Raw genomic sequence first — 20,326 nt, 5'->3', positions numbered from 1 at the left:
AACTCCCTCAAAGGTGCAGACTCACCTCGGGGCTCAGATACGGCAGGTCCTGGGTCTCCTCCTTCATCCCCACAGGCTTTCAGCTGAGCAGCCACCTCCTACAGCTGATCGTGCTCAGATATGCGGATGAGGAGCTCCAGATGGACTTCGATGACTTCCTCAACTGCCTGGTCCGGCTGGAGAATGCGAGCCGTAAGTGCCCAGCGAGGCTGAGGGTGCACTCGGGGTGGCATCTTCAGTCACCCTCCGTGAGTGCATGGGAAACAGCCTGGTGAAAGTAACGGCAAAGACAGACCACAGAGAGCCATGGTCTGATGTGCGCGGACCTGTGGGCCTCTGCTGTTAGCTAAAGAGCAGAATGTGCCAGCCTCCCGTGCAGCGTGTCTCTTAGCATCGCCTTTCTTTATACATTCATAGTGCCTCTGGGAGGATGATGGGGTGGGGGCAGGTTTGTGCCTTGTGTTTGAGGAAAGGTTCAATTTCAGGTTAAATCCCATCATAACATATAGAAACAGGAGAGTCTCTGTCCCTCCTCCTCCCCACCTCCCCACCCTGTAAGCCCTAGACATTAACTCAGTTACCTTAAACAAGATTTGTTACACCACAAATAGAGAGAGACGATGTGGCCGTGAGCTTCAGTGTTTGCAGTGTATTGTCATAGCCATCCTGCCCTCACAGGTGGCTTCGAAGGTGGGGCTGAATGAAGTATATCCAGGGGACTGGAACTCAGTACCGGGTGGCTACGAGGACATGCCCTCTGTGCAGGTGCCAAGGGACCCGTGCCCCCCAGGGGGCCTCACGCTTACTTTAATGCTCTAGCGTTTTCATCTTGAAAGTCTTAATAACTTAGGAGCGGGAGGCCCCGCATTTCCATTTTGCCCTGGGCCTCACAAATCATGCAGCTGGTCCTGCTTGCTATTTTCTAATCTATATTCCATAGGCCACTTCGAGGTATGAATACTTGATTTAAAAAAAAAAAAAAGCAGGGGGCCAGACACGGTGGCTCACGCCTGTAATCCCGGCACTTTGGGAGGCTGAGGCAGATGGATCATGAGGTCAGGAGCTCGAGACCAGCTCATAGTGAAATTCTGCCTCTACTAAAAATACAACACATTAGCCGAGCATGGTGGTAGGCACCTGTGATCCCAGCCACTCGGGAGGCTGAGACAGGAGAACGCCTTGAACCTGGGAGGCAGAGGTTGCAGTGAGCTGAGATTGTGCCACTGCACTCCAGCCTGGGCAACAGTGGGAGACGCCATCTCAAAATTAAATAAATAAATAAATAAAATTAAAATTAAAAGGTGAGGGCTGTGACCCTCGGTTATCAGCATGACAGCTCCCTCTGCTTCTTTGGTAATAGAACACTAATTGCTTGCTTGAAGCACAGCCCCTCTAGACTCTAAGCTCCAGGAAAGCCATACTTTATGGACAATCAATGAATATGTGTTGATTAAGAAATGATGAGAGAAAACCACAGAGAGACCAGCAGGCCCCAAAGGGGCTAGTATATCAAGCCAGGAGGCTGGGCTTTCCCCAGGGGTTATTGGTAGCTAGTGAGAGGTGCATTCTAGAAAGACCCCTCCTGAAAGAGAATCACTCATTAGACTTACAGGGTGGTCAGAGCTGACCCTAGAAATAATGAGATTTGCTAGTTTCTCTTCTCTCAATTGCTCTTTCCCTTTCTAAACCACGCAGGCTTAATCCTTCCCAGCAAGAGGGGTGAGAGTGCCTCAGCTTGTTCTTATAATAGAGGAATAGTATAGGCTTAACACCTTCCACTCTGGGATCCTCACATTAGATTCACCTGGAGAACTCTTACAGTTACCAAGGATGGAGCTTTACTCCAGTATCATTTTAACTTTTTATTGTAAAAATGTCAACCCTCCACTTAGATATAAAGAATCATAATAGGTTCCCATGCACCTCACACCAGCACTTCTCAAACTTTGCTATACATTACAATCTCCAGGGGTGCCTAAAGAAATGTTGATGACCAGGCTGCACAATTGACCAATTCTATTAGAATCTCAGGGGTGGCACACAGCATCGGGAGTTATACAAATTCGCCAGGTGTTTCCAGACCTTTACATCCATCCTCAAAAATTATCATCTTGCTGACTTTTTCCTTGTGCTCCCGCAACACACACTTTTTTCCCCTAAATAATTCAATAGCAGATCTCATAAACTCTGTCCATTCATCTGAATATCTCAAGCTGATAGACTTGTTTTTAGCATCATCATGCCATTTGCATGCCTAACAAAATTCTCAGCAAACCCTCAATGTTCTCTAGTGCCCAGTCCATGCCCAAATCTCCCAGGCCACCTTTTTACAGTAGCTTGGTTGACTCAGGATCCACATAAGACCCAGTCACCGTGTTTGGTTGTTGGTTCTCTTCCATTTCCTGTGTTCAGTGATAGTCCCCCGCCCCACTTTGGGTTGTATTGTTAAAGCTGCCTGTGAGATTCTCAAGTGAAGCCAGGGCTGATTGGCTCAACCTCGTCTTCTGAAGGTGTGGAGGAGGCTGAGGCCCAGAGACCGCAGTGACTTGCTCAGGTGACACCATGTGGTAGACCCAGCCTCCAGCTCAGTGCTGGCATGCTCTCCTGTGCCGCTGGACTCCTCCTGTCCTGTGACAGCGCCCACAGCCCCTTCCTACAAGGGCGAGACTAACAACTTTCAGATTCATGCCAAACTTTATGTACATGTGCTTTTTTTCTGGGGCCCATGGATTTCAAGGGCCCTGTACCCCCCAGAAGGTTAAGACAGGGGAGTTGCTTTGGCGCCAGGAGCTGCTGGCCGGCTGACTGGCTTAGGTGACCACTGGCTTGCTACAGGACTGGAGGCCTCCCTCCATTCAGAGAAGTTCCCTTTCAGCCGGTGTCCTGCTGCCGTCCTTAATGAAAGTCCTTGTTAACCACCAGATGGAGCAGCTTCCCCACAGGCTCCACTGAAAGGCCTTTTGGTCGCTGGGAAACAAACTTGGTAAAGGAATTTTCTTTAAAAGGATGCCTTTCCCCGTCTCTCCTATCAGGGGTGTTCCAGGCTCTCAGTACGAAGAACAAGGAGTTCATTCATCTCACTATAAATGAGGTATGGCCAATCCAGACCCTCTGCTCAGGGACCCAGCCAGGGCCCAGCAGAGTCCAAGCTCCATAAATGTTTGCCGAACCCATGATTTCATGCGAGGGCTGACATCTAGCTGTGGGAGTGATTACAACAAAATAGCGAATATTTTTGAGATACTACTTATTAAGTAATCAATTGAGCCATTACAATAATTCTGTGAGCTAAGTACCAATAGTATCCCCATTTTGCAGGGTGGAAACTGTGGCATAGAGAGATTAATCACCTTGACTTGAGTGAGTGAGCAGACTCTGCCTTCTTGTCCTTCTCTTCCTTCTGTCATTTGGGTAACTTAGCCTGCCTGCCTGCCTTCCAGTTGCCGGTGTGCTCACTCTCACTTGCTCATGTTGTCCTGTGGTTCCCATGATGCTCCCCCAAACTCTGACAAGTACAAAACTGTTCAGTTACCGGGGTCATCATAGCAATGATGGGGGTGGGAGACAATGGGTCCGAGTGTCAGAGGCGTGGGAGAAGGATTTCAGGGGGTTTCAATCACCCCTTCCCCAGAGAATCCCCGTGGACCCCGTCTGCTCAGATGGTGGTCTATGGGCCAGCAGCAGCACAGATAGCACTTTGGAGAGAGCGTTGGAAATGCGGAGTGCCAGGCCCTGCCCTAGACCTGCTGAATGGAAGTCGCCCCTCACAGGACCCTAGTGATTCCTGTGCACATAAAGCTTGAGAACGCTCTTGAGACATTCTCCTGCCCAAAGGCAGAGGGAAACCTGTGGAGCAGCTTCCTTCAGTGGTTTCTGTAATTTTCATCTCCCTTTTCCTTCTTTCCCTCCCTGTATCTCTCTTTCTAGGTCTGCTTTCTCTTCTACCTAACAACACTAAAGTCAGGCAGCCTGTGGCTCCTCCCCAGTCTCTGGGGTTTCTCCTCTCCACTGATTCCCATACTCACACTCACAGCTCATTTCAAAATTCAGTAGTAACTTTGGGTTTGGATAACATTTTACTGAATATTTAAAGACAAAGAGCTTGATGACAGTATGTGTTTTAGAGGATTGTACCTCCTCCCCTCTTTTGTGCTCTGATTTCGATTAATCAGGCTGCTCTGTGCCTCAGTTTAACCATTTACAGAAAGAGACATAGGCCTTAATATATTACACCAAAAGTTTTGCTTTATAATAATATCATATAATTTGGCAATTATGTTGACTCGTCACTAATTTTCTCAAGTATGTATCTCAGATTCCTGGATGCATTATTATTTCATTGAGAACAGAAACTGGGCATTTTTCTTCTCTAGTTTTGTCTTTCACCTTCAGCATGTAGGACACATGTAATAAATATACCTCCTTTGATCACTCCAAGATTCCAAAGAAAGATGTGCACACTCAAACTATTCTATTATGAAAATAAGAGGAAGCTGGGCATGGTGGTGTGCAACTGCAGTCCTAGCTATTTGGAAGGCCTAGGCGGGAGGATTGCTTGAGGCCAGGGGTTTGAGGATGCAGTGAGCTATGATCTCGCCACTGCACTCTAGCCTGGATGACAGCGACAGCAAGTCTCTTAAAAAAGAAAGAAAGAAAACAAGAGAGACCCCTAGGTGCACCTTTATTTATCATTTACTTTAAGGTAAATGATAAGTAATATCACTAAAAGACATGAAAAGTGTGATGGCTGTCCCTGGTCCACGGTGAAAGGAGAGAGTAGGAAAGTTTGTTACTGAGTGGCCTCCTGGCTAGTCAAAGGCTCCAGAGCACCAGCAGCATGGAGGAAGTATTCCAGTGCTGCAGATTCAAGGTGGAAGTGTGGACACCTCCAACCCAAGTGTCCACAGGTGTAGGGACTGGAATGGGTTCCTGCCCTGCCCCATATCATCACTTTGCAGGACAACAGGGAAAACCATTGCATTCTCTCCCTCTAAACCTACCATCCTTACATCTGGCTGCATGCTAGCATCACCTGGGGAGATTTAAAAATTCTGATACCCCAGCCACTCCCCTGATCGATTAAATTTGAATCTCTGGGGGCGAGGCCCAAACATTGTTTCTTTTTTTTAAATCCTCTTGGTGAGTCCAGTGTGCAGCCAAGTTGAAGTATCCATGTTTTAAAGTCCCTCTCCTTTTCCCCTGACCCATCCAAAGAAGCAACAGGAGCTTTTCCTGGCCGAATTGGCCTCACCTGCAGTCACTTTCCTAAAAGAGCCTGTGCACCTTTCATTACGGAAACCCCCATACTATATATGCTGTGCCCAGGAAGGAGGACAGAGAAGGGAGAAAAAAACCATCTCATATAATCACATTGCCCCAAGTCACCATGCTGTGATAAGCAAGCTGTTGAGAAGGAGGAGGCAGGGTGGACTCAGGAGAGAAAATGAGGAGGAATTCCATGCTACTTCTCCTTCAGCTCACTTGTAACACCCACCGGCTTCAGAACCTGCTTCCACTTCCTGCAGCCCCTCCGTGGTGGAGGGCCACCTCTCTTCCAAAGGTGAGAGGACCCCTCATCAACAAGGAAAAGGCACTCAATACTGCCCTGCCCAAGATGCCTCAGCAAGGCTGTCCTCTTAACAAGGAGAAAGCACATTTTCCCATCTCTGTCTTACCATCTGTGCTTGATGTGAGCTCACTCGGAAAGGACTCAGAACCTCCAGAAAATGTCAAGTGCTGAGAATTCTTTTTTTTTTTTAAATGGTTTCCTGTTGAGACAGGCATCCAAGTTGGCAGGCAACATGATCAAATAGCAGATCTCCTGTGATGTCAGCAAATTGGGGCCACTCCTGAGGCTGAGACTGGAAGGGACATGGAAGGACAACAACCCCTCATCTCCCTCTCTCTCTCTCTCTCTCTCTCTCCCCCCCTCCCCCACCCCCAGTTCATCTATTTGACAATGAACATCTGAGGCTGCCTTGTAGAGATGCAGCCTGCCCAGCTGAATCTTGGCTTCTGGACCTTGACCTTCAGAACTTCTGGTGTGGAACCATTACGCCCACGGCTCACTCCCCTCTCATCGTCCGGCCTTCTCCCTTCTCCATCTTGATCTGGGAAGAATGAAATGAACTCAGCTACACTCTCTGATTTTGTGCTACTCCTTTGTAAAGTCACCGCCTTAAGGTGGCTGATGGCGCCACCTATGCCTTACATCCAGGTTCAGGAATCGCTAGCTTTCCCACACTCAACTTTCCTTACTTCCTTCCATTAAGAATCACTCAGAGTTCTAATGCACAGAATCCTGGCTTCCATGTAGCTCCAGTCATTGTGATCAGACATCCTTTATAAATCATGTTTTTATAAATGTGCGTGTGGAATAAGATGAGGGGGAAATGGGGTGAGGTCATAATTTAGCATTTCTGCCTCATAAGTGTGCTTCCTTATCGGGGAAGACATCAGGTAGTTCCGATAATTGGACAAGAGTGGATCTCTGATAAGAGTGGATCAAGGTGACAATCTCTACCTCCTCCTACAAGAGGTAGTAACTAAAAAAGTCACTATCCAGTCCAGACATTCTTTGTGTCTGAAGACTTTGGGTCAGAAAAGCTGAATGCTGTTATTTCTTCTCAAGGAGTTCAGATTCTGGTGAGGTTTGATCTTACTCATCCCCAACATGATGGGGGAAAACAGAACAGAGAATCCTCATTATAGCTCACTAGTGCTAAACAGGAGAATCCACTGAACTGGAATAATGGGAGGTAACATGAGAAGATACTGGCCCAATACATGCCAAGCCCCGCATTCTTGCTGGTACACTTGTGGCGGATGAGGTGGAGGATGGGAGCGGGAGATGACGAGAGGGAAGGAGGGAGAACGGTTGGGATGAAGATCAAGTTAGAAGTGGAGGCCAAGCGTGGTGGCTTACACCTGTAATCCCAGCACTTTGTGAGGCCAAGGTGGGCAGATCACCTGAGGGCAGGAGTTCAAGACCAGCCTGGCCAACGTGGCAAAACCCCATCTCTACTAAAAATACAAATATTAGCTGGGCGTGGTGGTGGGTGCCTATAATCCCAGCTACTTGGGAGGCTGAAGCAGGAGAATCACTTGAACCCAGGAGGCAGAGGTTGCAGCCTGGGCAACAAGAGCGAGACTCAGTCTCAAAAAAAAAAAAAGAAGTGGCGCTTCATCAGAACCCTGTCCCTGATCGTGGCCAAGGCACCATGATCTTCTCCTTTACCTTCCAGCCCTTCCCTGGGTTCACACAGCAGTGGATGCAAGACAAGGGCTCTCTCAGGAGCAGGCTTAGGACCAAGGTTCTGTGCTGAGGCATGCTGGTACAACCCCAGACATGCCATCTCCTGTGCTCGGCCTGTGCCCACTCTCATCAGTGCACACTGCGGCCATATTGTTTGTTAGATGTTGTGAACACTAGCCCTGCTCACAGGTAAAACTTGGAAGGGGACTCACCCTCTGAGCTCCTTTTTCTAGTGTCACTCCCACAGGGTGCTTCTCGGCCTTTATGTCCAGGAGCACATAACTGTCTCTCACTGATTTTTCCTGTGCTTCAAAGGTACCCAGGAGATGAAGTTTATGAACTTGGTGTCCTGTTTTCTTTCCATCTATACGTCCCTGGGAAAGTTATTAACCTCTCTGAGACTTAGTTTCCTCCATTCATGAGGATGGTAATTTCTGCCTCACTGAGATCTTATGATGAATGTATGAAATTGTAAGTAAGTAGAAGGTGCCTGGCACAGTACTTGACATATAACAGGCACTCAGCGCAACTAAGTCCCACTGTTGTGAACCAGTGTTTTCTTAAATGTCTAAAACAGTTAGATACTATCACATGCTTTCAGTTTATCTCTGTTCTTCATTGCAAGAATTCAAGAATTATAGAACCATCAGTCTTGAAGGAGAGTTCAATAGGGCTCTGCAGAATATTATATGATCATGAGTTGAGAACAAAAAAACGTGTATGAATTTAGCTTCTATTTGTTTCTGAATTATATGGTCTGATACTGATACCCAGAAACAAAGGAAGATGTTTCACATGCATGAGTTTGATTGACTATAATTAGAGTGATTTTGTAGCTTATAATTCAAACCAACAGCTTTTGAGTGTGAAAGGAATAATATTAGTTATTACACCAGGACAATAGATGTAAACTGGAGCTGTCTTAGGAAAATTGTGATTTATGGCCATTCATATTATGTCTATCACCACCTGTGTAATATATGCTTTAGGTCTTGGCACCAACAAATTCATGCCCTGCTACCTTTAAATTAAACAGTGGCTGGGCATGGTGGCTCCTGCCTGTAATCTCAGCACTTTTGGAGGTCAAGGCAGGCAGATCACGAGGTCAGGAGTTCAAGACCAGCCTGGTCAATATGATGAAACCCCATCTCTGCTAAAAATACAAAAATTAGCTGGGTGTAGTGGCGCGTGCCTGTAGTCCCAGCTACTCAGGAGGCTGAGGCAGAAGAATCGCTTGAACCCAGGAGGTGGAGGTTGCAGTAAGCCAAGATGACACCCCTGCACTACAGCCTGGGCGACAGAGCAAGACTCCATCTCAAAAAAATAAAAAATGCAATTAAAAAAAAGAAAAGAAAACAAAATTAGCTGGATGTGGTTGTGCAGCCTGTAATCACAGCTACTAGGGAGGCTGAGGTATGATCACTTGAACCCAGGAGGCGGAGGTTGCAGTGAGCCGAGATTGTGCCACTGCACTCCAGCCTGGGTGACAGAATGAGACTCTCAAAAATAAAAATAAAAATTAATTAATTAAACAGTAGTATACGCGAGCTATCTAACGCTATTGCTTCACACCAAAATCACACGAAACACAAAGAGATACACACCTAGACACGTCAAAGTCAAACTGTTGGGAAAAAAAGAGAAAATCTGAAAAGCAGCTTGAGAAAAATGACTCATCATGAACAGGGAACAATGCAATTAGCAACTGACTTCTCATCAGAAATGACAGACGACAGAAGGCAGTAGAATGACATTCCAAGTGCCAAAGGAAAAATCTTTCAATCAAGAATTCTATTTTTCCACCAGAACTGCAAAAATGAAGGCATGATAAAGATATTCCCAGTTAAACAAAGACTGAGAGAATTCATTATTAGCTGACCTGCCACTGAAAAAATATTAAAGGATGTATTTCAGGGTGAAAGGAAATAAAACTAGATGAGACTGTGGATCTGTAGAAAGAAATGAAGAGCACTCAAAAGGATATCTCTGGGTAAATATAAAAGACTATATAAACACGTGTTATCTTCCATTCTAATTTTGTTTGAGGGAAGACATTAGATTATATAAAGCATTAATTCTTGCACTGTATTGTTGGATTTATAACAACAGAGAGATATAAAGGAGAGGGGAAGAAATGAAGTATTGAAGCAATATTTCTATATTTTCTTAGAATTAAGTCAGTATTACCTGAGGTAAATTAAGACGCAGATTGTACTCTACAGAGCAACCACTAAGAAAATAACTCAAAAATACAGTACAACAGCAGAGGAATCAAAGTAGAATACTTTAAAAAAAAAAAAATGTTTAGCACAAAAGCAGTAAGGGAAGATCAGATTTTAAAAATAAGACATAGAAACAAAATGGCAGACCTTAATCCAGCCATGCTGATAATTATATTAAATATAAATAAACACTACAATCAAAAGGCAGTGATTGTCAAAATGGATAAAAAAGCAAGATTCAATTGTGTACTATCTACAAGAGATACTTCACACAAAAAGACAAAAGTTGAAAGTAAAAGGATGAAAAAGAGAGTACCATGTAACTACTGGCAATAAGAGAGCTTGAGTGCCTACATCAATATCTGAGAAAATAAAATTTAAGACAAGAAATATTATTGGAGATAAGAAATGACATTACAGTATCATAAAGGGTCAATACATTAGGAATATATAATAATTACAAGTGTAATGGTACCTAATAGCAGAGTCTCAAAATTATGAAGCAAAAATTGATATAATTAAAAGAAGAAATAGATGATTTAGACTTAACAATTGTAGTTAGAGAGTTCAATAACCCATTTTTAATAACTGATAGAACAACAATTCAGAAAATTAACAAGGAAATAGAAGACATGAACAACACTATCAACCAACTTGACTAACTGACATTCACAGAACACTCTTCCCTCAAGTAATGAATGCACATTTTTCGCTCTGTCACCCAGGCTGGAGTGCTGTGGCCGGATCTCAGCTCACTGCAAGTTCCGCCTCCCGGGTTCACGCCATTCTCCGGCCTCAGCCTCCCGGGTAGCTGGGACTACAGGCGCCGCCAGGTCGTCTGGCTAGTTTTTTTTGTATTTTTTTTTTTTAGTAGAGATGGGGTTTCACCGTGTTAGCCAGGATGGTCTCGATCTCCTGACCTCGTGATCCGCCCATCTCGGCCTCCCAAAGTGCTGGGATTACAGGCTTGAGCCACCGCGCCCGGCCTAATGCACATTTTTTCAAAAGCACATGGAACATTCTCCAGGTTAGACCACATACTAGACCATAAACCTAATTTTTAATATATTTAAAAGAATTTAAATCACTCGAAGTATGTTCTCCAGCCACAAAGGAATTAAAATAGAAACAAAAATAAGTTTGGAAAATCCTCAAATTTTAGAAATTAACACATTTGTAAATAACTATGGGCTGAAGAGAAAAATTACAATGGAAATTAGAAAGATTTTGAACTGAATGAAACAAAAATAAAATAAACTATGTATTTACACATGTCTATACACCTCAACATTAACAGGATGAAGCTAAAGCAGGACTTAGAAAAGCCGAATGTTCTTAAAACAGTAATTTAAGCTTCCATCTTAAGATTAATTAGAGAAAGAGAGAAGCAAATTAAACCTTAAAAGGAAAGAAATAAAGACTAAAGCAGAAATCAATTGACTAGCAAAGAGAAAAATAATAGAAAACATCAAAGAAATGAAAAGGTGATTCTTAAAAAAGATTACAAAATTGATAAACTTTTAGCTAAACTGACCAAGAAAAAAGAGAGAAAACACAAATTAACAATTGAGAATCTAAGAGCAGACATCACTGCTGACCCGTCAGAAATTAAAAGAATGATAAGTGAATGTTTTAAACAACTTTATGTCAACAAATTAGACAACTTAGATGGCATGGAAAAAATCCTAGAAAAAGATAAATTACCAAAACTACCTTCAGAGAATACTGAAAATCTGAATAGACCTATGCATTAGTCCACTGTGACACTCTAATAAAGACATACCTGAGACTGGTTAATTGATAAAGGAAAGCGATTTAGTTGACTCACAGTTCAGCATGGCTGGAGAAGTCTCAGGAAACATATAATCATGGTGCAAGGTGAAGGGGAAGCAAGGTACCCTCTTCACAAAGCAGCAGGAAAGAGAAGTGCCAGGAGGGGAAATGCAAGACACTTATAAAACCATCAGATCTCATGAGACTCACTCATTACCATGACAACAGCATGGGGGAAACTGCCCCCATGATTCAATTAATCTCCTCTTGGTCCTGCCCTTGACATATGGGGATTATAAGGATTAAATTCAAAGTGAGATGTGGGTGGGGACACAGAGCCAAACCATATCAACCTACAACATGAAACATATCATACTATATCAACCTATAACATTTTGGTCCTGAGACCAAATCCTTTGGACAGTGCCTGGAGAGAACCTCAAGTCGCAGTCATGTTTATCTGAAATACAGAGCCTGCCTCCAGGCTCCTCTCCACCCTGTGCTGTGCAGAGCTACGCAGTGCACTGAGGGGCCAGGGCTTCAGAAAGCACAGAGCATGTGACCTGGTTGGCAGAGGTACCAGGGTCATTGGTGCCAGCCCAATTCAGTGTACTGGATCATTAGTAGAAACAAAGCACTATTCTACTGAGAGCCAAGACCGCCTGCCAAGTACCAGTGTGAAGGCTGCCTCGTCACCACAGCTGTGAATCAAGAGTAGGCTGTGCTTGCTACTGATGCCAGGCTGGGGCATTTTCCCAGCCCCACAGTGCCTTTCTGAGTGGGAGGAGAGGCAGAGGGTGAGACTCTCCTTGGCGCCTGAACAGTGCCTCTGATGGAAGAATGTAGCTCAGTGATATTCCCGAGGAGGTTTATTGGTTCATTATCAGTAGGACTCTCCAAGGAAAGGGAACTGCTGAACCATATGGAGCAACTGCAGGATCATGTGATGGAAGCAGCATTGAACTTAGAGTTTGAGTCCTGTATTCCAGTCTAGAACTTACCTCCAGCTAGTTGTGTGGACTTAATCATATCACTTAACCTCTTTGGGCCACCTTGCACCTTGCAATTGTGTGCTGCTTCTCTCCCTCTGGGAACTAGAAGGCCAGGTCAGGTGTGGCTCAGTCCTGGTCTAACTGGATGGATGGAGAGAAGGTAGCAGAAGTGGGGCCAGCAAGCCTGAGAATTCATCTTATTCTCTGACAGAGCTCAGAGTTCTGAGAAGAATGTGGCCATGCAGAAGATTCTCTGTAGGCCACATCAGGACCTGGCTTCTCAGAAAGCTGTACTCCTCCTGCCTTTCAACATCTCAACACACTCAGCTCCTACATTATACACACTTACCGGAACCCGACTTGTCCATATAGGTTTAGAGCTCTCTCTTGTCCTTCCCAGCCTACCTTCTACATTCTAAAAAGAGAGTCACCCACCCGGACGATCTCCTTGCAGTCACTTTTCAATGCACTAGAAGAGCTTCCTTAGTCGGAACAGTGAACAGTATGTTTTCAAACAAAAGGGGCTCACTGCCCAATGTGCTAGAAGCCAATGCTATATGACACCGCATTTCTGAGAAAAGAAAAGCTTTATGCTGCAAACTGATTCACAAGAAGACTAGAACGTCAAGCTCAAATCTGTCTTCTTGTGCTGGCTCCAAAGCAGTATTTTTATTAGAAAAGATTCAGAGGGTGCATTCTGAGATTAGCAGGTGATTGGTGGAGGAAAGAGGAGGTCTAGAAAGTCCTTGGGCATGTGTTTTTATCTCTCCATACCTCCTCATGAGTTCCCTATGCAAATTTCAGGGGAATTAGTATGAAACATGTGGTGGAAATTCAGGGCTGTGATATCAGCAAGCTCGTCCTGCACAGACTCCAATTGGCCGTGGTGGTTACAACTGATTTCAGCCAGTTTTTAAAAAATCTCGTAGGCAGAGGGAGTTTCAGTGTTTCAGCAAGTTCTTTTTTTACCTGCCATGCTGCAAACTCAAGAGTTTCTGTTAGTCATTGGTTTCTTTAACTATTTGGGGCACAGTTTCAACAGTGCCCTGAAAATGGCACAATTCAGGGGACAGCGTCAGCCAGCATCCTGTGTGGGGTGTCTGCAATGTGAGATGCCATGGACCACGCCTTCCCCCATAAGACTGATTCCTACTCTGCACCTGACCCTGCCCTGGCGTTCACCTGCCTCCCTGGCTGCTCTTTCATAGTCTCATCATGCATTCTCCTTGGGTTTACACCTAGGTTTTGGTGTTCTTCTCATCTCACTCTATACACTGCTCCTTGTTCATGTTTGCTGTTCTAGTCTCCTTGTGAGCCAGCGTGCAGTATAAAACATGTATAAAGGATTATAAAGCTGTACTCCTCCTGCCTTTCAACATCTCAACATACTCAGCTCCTTCATTATACACACTTACCAGAACCCGACTTGTGTGTATGGGTTTAGCGTTCTCTCTTGTCCTTCCCAGTCTACCGTCTACATTCTAAAAAGAGAGTCACCCACCCGGACGTCTCCTTGCAGTCACAGGCATGGGAGGAAGCGTGGAGACTTTATGTTTCCATCTCTATGTCACTTCCTCCCATGCCTGTGTCTTCACCCTGGCCTCTTTGGGCTCCTTGACAACACACAGTAGAGGAGAGTTGGGGCTGCTCTCACTCGCAGCTCCACCAGTCTTCCCCAGGGACCTCTGCTTCTGCACTCTGCGGATACTGGATGCCCACTCTGCCAGCGCAGGAAGGCTGCTGAGTAACCCCGCTGCTTACAATAATTCCTGCCTCCCTATTGCTCCCAGAAAAATGCCAAGAATGCCAGCAAAGTCCTGGTTACTTCTAGCATGGTTAGACAAGCCCTTCAGGATGCAGCCCTGGACTGGGACTGACAGGTCTTTCATTTGGAACCGGGCCCGTAGCCTGGCTGGGTCACAGCACTGCCCTTAGCCTCTCAGCGCTCGCCCCCTGCAGGTCTCCCCCAGGAATGAGGAGCAGCTCAACAGCAGGGACGAGGTCAAGCCACATTCATTGTTATGTATCCTAGGTGCCCAGTACAGGTTCGGACCCACGGGAGGTGTTGATTAATGTTTGTAGAACAAAAGTGTGGATGAAAGGAAATCTTGGATTCAGAATATATTCCTGTCCCCTTCAGTCTCTTTGAATGGTCAGAATAGGCTTGTGTTTTGTGGCTCTGTGAAGGGTTGCTTACTGAACAGCCGTTTGCTGGCACATAAAACTGGCTCTGTCACTGCTTCAAAAGCATCCAGGGTGTTTGGCTCTGGAGATGGCATTATGCCTTCCAGATAGAAATTGCAAGCACACAGCGTGGCCCTCATAGGAGCCGTGAGCATTATGGTTAAAACCTTTGAGAGAAAACAGGTGCACGCCCTTTTGCTAAGCAAAAGAATCAGTGCAATTCATAGAACATGCCTGCTGTACACAATTATTACAACCTTAAAAACATCACCGGGGCCGGGCGCGGTGGCTCACGCCTGTAATCCCAGCACTTTGGGAGGCCGAGGCGGGCGGATCACAAGGTCAGGAGATCGAGACCATGGTGAAACCCCGTCTCTACTAAAAATACAAAAAAATTAGCCGGGCGCGGTTGCGGGCGCCTGTAGTCCCAGCTACTCAGGAGGCTGAGGCAGGAGAATGGCGTGAACCCGGGAGGCGGAGCTTGCAGTGAGCCGAGATCGCGCCACTGCACTCCAGCCTGGGCGGCAGAGCGAGACTCCGCCTCAAAAAAAAAAAAAAAAAAAAAAAAAGAAAAAAAAAAAAAAACATCACCAATCTAAGCTGCACTCGGTGTGAAGTCCCTGGAAATGTTAGAGAATGTGGGGTTGAGAGTCCCACATAAAACCCATATTACGTTTACCATGATCTATTATTTCATTTGCTAGAAATATAAAACAAATCAGTTATTTACAAAGCTGATTTTATTTATTTATTTTTTTTTGCTAGGAATTGGTCAGTGTATTTGCAGCAACAGAACTTTCCTTAGCTGAAATCACAGAGCTATATATTACTTTGGATGGCATATCATGGGAATATGCACAATAATAACTCATGAAGTCCTCATTGAGCTCTATCCACCAATTGTAAGTCCTGCTATTTCTAAACTGCTTTATAAACAGTGGGGTGTTTTGTGATATATTTATTATAATGGGTTTAAGTCATAAAAATGTAAGGAAAACACTTTAAAATCTTCCCAAATATCATCATCAGTTTCGACAATCATTTTGTAAATCTTATCGTGGTAAAATACGTACAACAAAATATACCATTTTAACCATTTATAGATATACAGTTTGGTGGTATTAAGTACATTCTCCATGTTGCAGAACCATCACCGTCATCCATTTTCAGAATGTTTTCAACATGCCAACAGAAACCATGTAATCATTAAACAATAACTCCCCAGTCCCTCCTCCATCCAGCCTCTGGCAACCTCTGTTCTATTTTCTATCTCTATGAAATTTGCCTATTCCAGGTATCTGAAATAAGTGGACTCATACAATATTCATCCTTTTGTATCTGGCTTATTTCAGTTAGAATAATGTTTTCAAGTTTCATCGTGTTGTGGCATGTATCAATATTTTCTTCCTTTTTCAGGCGAAACAGTCTTCCACTGTAGAGATATCCCAAGTTTTGTTTATCCATTCATCTGTTTATGGAATTTAGGTTATTTCCACCCTTTGGCTACTGTGAATAACGTTGCTATAAACATTGGTGTACAAGTAGCTGTTTAAGGTCCTGTTTTTTTTTTTTTTTTTTTTTTTTTGGGTACATACCCAGCAGAGAAACTGCTGGATCATATTATAATTTTTTTAACTTTTCAAGGAATCACCAAGCTTTTCTTCCACTTAGCTGTATCATTTTACATTCCTACTGGCAATGCACAGGGTTCCAATTTCTTTGTACCCTCACCAACACTTGTTATTTTTAACAATAACAGCTATCCTAATGGGTGTGAAGTGGCATCTTGTTGTGGTTTAGATTTATATTTCCCTAATGATAAATAATGTTAGCACTTTTCATGTGCTTATTGTGCATTTGTATGTTTTCTTTAGAGAAATGTCTACTCAGTCTTTTGCCCATTTTGGAATTGCCTTGTTTTTTATTTTTGAGTTGTGGTTCCTATATTCTGAATAGTGATCCCTTAGCAGATATATGATTTACAAGTCTACTCTCATTCCATGGGTTGTCTTTTTATTCTCTTAATAGTGTCTTTTGTTGCACAAAAGTTTTTAATTTTGATGAAGTTCATCTATTTTTTTCTTTTATTGCCTATGGTTTTGGAGTTACAACCAAAAAACCATTGCCGAAACCAGTGTCATGAAGATTTTCTTCTATGTTTTTGTCTAGGAGTTTTATAGTTTTAGCCATTAAATTTAGGCCTTTGATCCACTTTGAGTTCGTTTTTGTGTACAGTGTTCAGTAAGAATCCAATTTCATTCTTTTGCATGTGAATAATCCAATTAGCCCAGTACTATTGGTTGAAAGGACCATCTTTTCCCCCCAAAGAATGGTTTTGGCAGTCATCAAAATCAAATGACTGTACACATGATAGTTTTTTTTTTTTTCTGGGCTCTTTATTCCATTCCACTGGTCTGTATTTCAGTCTTCATGCCAGTTCTGCACTGTTTTGATTACAGTAACTTTATAGTAAGTTTTGAAATCAGGAAGTATGAGTCCTCCAACTTTGTTCTTCCTTTTCAGGATTGTTTTGACTTTATTATTTTATATGGAATTCTTGGAGATGACATATAAACTTTAGGATAAGATTTTCTATCTCTACAAAAAAAAAAAAAAAACAGCACCTAGATTTTAATAGGATTGCATTGAATCTGTAGATCACTTTGGGAAATATTAATATCTTAGTGTCTTTCAATCATTAACATAGGATGTCTTTCCAGTTATGCCTTCTTTAATTTCATTCAGCCATGTTTTATAGTTTTTGGTGTACAAGTATTTGCCTTTTTGGTTAAATTTATTTCTAAGGGCTTTTTATGTGCTTGTAAATTAAATTGTTTTAATTTTCTTTTTGAATTGTTCATTACTAGTGTATAGAAATGCAATTGATATTCATGTGTTGATTTTATATCCTGCAAGTTTGTTGAATTCATTTTTTGACAGATTTTTGTGGAATTGTTGTGGTTTCCTGCATATAAGATCATGCCATCTGCAAACACAGATAATTTTACTTCTTCCTGCCCATTTGGATGCCTTTTATTTCTTTTTCTTGCCTAAGTCCTCTGACTAGGACTTTGCAGTACTGGGTTAAATAGAAGTGGTGATAGCAGGTGTTCTTATTTCTGATATTAGGAGAAAAGTTTCAGCTTTTCAACATGGAATATGAAGTTAGCCTCAAGTTTTTTATATATGGACTTTATCATGTTGAGATAGTTTCTTTTATTTTTACTTTGGTGGGTGTTTTTACCATGAAATGGTATTGAATTTTTTTCAGATGCTTTTTCTTCATCAATTGCTATTATAATGTAGGTTGTATCTTCATTCTATTTATATGGTGTGTTACATTGATTGGTTTTCATATGTTGAACTATCCTTGCATTCCAGGAGTAGACCTCACTTGATCATGATATATAATCCTTTTGTTATGCTGCTAAATCCAGTTTTCTAGTATTGTGCTGAAGCTTTGTACATCAATATTCATCAGAGATATGGGAACATAGTTTTCTTTTATTATCTTTATCTGACTTTGTTATAAAGTTAATGCTTGCCTTATGAGTTAGGAAGTGTTCTCTCTTCAATTTTTTGAGGAATTTGAGAGTGGTTGATGCTAATTCTTACTGAAATGTTTGGTAGAATTCACATGTGATACTGTCCGGCACTGGATTTTTTATTTGTTTCATTATTGATTCACTCTCCTCATTGAGTAGAGGTCTGTTCAGATTTTCTGTTTCCTCATGAGTCAGTTTTGGTAGATTGTGTTTCTAGGTACTCATTTATTTTGTATAGGTGATATAAAATTGATTATAATCCCCCCTTTCATTTCTGATTTTAGTAAATTGAGTCTTCTCTCTTTTTTTCCTTGGTCAGTCTAGCTAAAGGCTTATCAATTTCATTGACGTTTTCAAAAAACTGCCTTTTGGCTTTGTTGATTTTCTCTATTGTTTTTATATCTCTATTTTGTTTATTAATGTTCCAATGTTTATTATTTTATTTCTTCTGCTATCTTTGGATTTTGTTTTTCCCTTTTTTGGTACTTTGAGGTGTATAGTTCAGTTATTCACTTGAAATCTTTCTTATTTTTTAATATATGCATTTATAGCTATAAATTTCCCTTATAATGCTACTTTCACTGCATCTCATCAGTTTTAGTATGTTGTGTTTTTGTTTTCACTTACATCAGTGTATTTTCCAATGTTTTTGAGATTATTTTTCTTTGTTATAGTATCTTTTATATAGAGTACAGGTTTCTAGATTGACTGTTTCTTTTTTCTCTCAATATTTTAAAGACATTGCTCCATTTTCTTTTAACTTACAGTATTTTTTATGAGAAATCCATTACCATCTTTTAAGATTTTTTACTTTATTCCTGGTAGTTAGCAATGTGATTATAATGTGCCTTTATACTTTCTTTGTGTTTCTTGTGCTTGGTGTCCACTGAGTTTCTTGGATTTGTGAGTTTATAGTTTTCATTAAATTTGGAAAATGTTCTGTCATTATTCATTCAAATATTTTTGTTCCCCTGCTTCTGCTTTCTGCTTTGGGCAATTTAATTACATGTATATTAGGCCGCTTGAAGTTATTCCATAGCTAACATGCTCTCTTAATTTATTTTTCAGTCTTTTTTCCTTCTATGTTTGATTGGCTAGTTTGTCTTCAGATTTACTAAATTTTATCTCTAATGTCCACTCTGCTGTTAATCACATTTTCTGTATTTTTTATCTAAGCCATTGTGGTTTTCATCTCTAGAAGTTCAATTTGGGTCTTTCAATCTCTTCCATTACTTTTTTCTTTTTCTTTTTCTTTTTTATTTTTATTTATTATTATTATTATTTTTTTTTTTGAGATGGATTCTCGCTCTATTGCCCAGGCTGGAGTACAGTCAGCTCGCTGCAACCTCTACCTCCCAGGTTCAAGCAATTCTCCTGCCTCAGCCTCCCAACTATCTGAGATTACAGGCATGCACCACACCTAGCTAATTTTTGTATTTTTCATAGAGACAAGGTTTCAACATGTTGGGCAGGCTGGTCTTGATCTCCTGACCTCAGGTGATCCACCTGCCTCAGCTTCCCAAAGTGCTGGGATTACAAGCATGAGCCACCATGCCAGCCTATTTCTTCCATTTCTTTATTTAACATGTTCAATATTTTTTCTAGCTTCTTGAACACATGGAATACAGTTATAATAACCATTTTTATGTCTTTGTCTACTAAATATATTGTCTGTGTCAGTTCTGGGTCAGTTTCAACTGACTGATTTTCCTCCTCATTATGGGTTGTATTTTCCTGCTTGTTTGCATGACTGGTGATTTGTGATTGAATGCTAGACAATGGTTGCTGGATAGTTTGTATTCCTATAAATATTATCGAGCTTTGTTCAGGGACACAGTTATCTGAAATGAGTTTGATCCTTTTGAGCCTTGCTTGTAAGTTTTGTTAGGTGGGACCACAGCAGCATTTAGTAGTTTTCGTTTTCCCCACTGCTGGACTCACGCAGAAAATTCAGAAATTCAGAAAATCTGCCTATTTTAATGTCTATAACCTTAATTACATATCAAAATCCCTTTTTCCAGATAACCTAATGCACTCACAGGTTTCTGGGATTAGGGCATGAATAATTTAGAGGGCCATTAGTAGGCCTTACACAGTTCACCCTCAGACTCCCTCCCCCCTGCAATATTCATGTCTGTTCCATACACAAAAGAGTTGTGCTCCTGAGTTTGTACCTACTGCTGCTACATGGTTGAAGGCACCACAGAGATTGGAAATTGTCAAAAAGATACTGCCTTTGCCCAGGATTGAGCCCACATCAATCCTACTTCTGCTCAGGTGTTACCCTGTTCTTGCTGGTGTTACAGACTTCCAGAAACTACCACACTGTCAAACCCGAAAGAGAAGATTCTCTCT

The 20,326-nt window shown here is 42.2% G+C and overlaps 1 protein-coding gene across 1 annotated transcript in view; it reads left to right on the top strand.

Annotated features, from left to right (window-relative positions):
- Positions 1 to 6,147, top strand: part of CAPN9 (calpain 9) — a 53,739-nt gene extending 47,592 nt beyond the window's left edge. Inside the window, exons 18-20 of the mRNA XM_033198026.1 lie at positions 76 to 192; positions 3,033 to 3,091; positions 5,945 to 6,147. Of these exons, the coding sequence (XP_033053917.1) occupies positions 76 to 192; positions 3,033 to 3,091; positions 5,945 to 5,971 (203 nt within the window). The 3' untranslated portion in view covers positions 5,972 to 6,147. The remainder of the gene's footprint in view (positions 1 to 75; positions 193 to 3,032; positions 3,092 to 5,944) is intronic.
- The last annotated feature ends 14,179 nt before the right edge of the window (positions 6,148 to 20,326 follow it).

This window comes from Trachypithecus francoisi, unplaced genomic scaffold (genome assembly GCF_009764315.1).
Source record: "Trachypithecus francoisi isolate TF-2019V2 unplaced genomic scaffold, Tfra_2.0 Lachesis_group5, whole genome shotgun sequence".
Classification (NCBI taxonomy): domain Eukaryota; kingdom Metazoa; phylum Chordata; class Mammalia; order Primates; family Cercopithecidae; genus Trachypithecus; species Trachypithecus francoisi.
The sequence above is the reverse complement of the archived record's forward strand: the minus strand, read 5'-3'. Positions and strand labels throughout refer to the sequence as shown.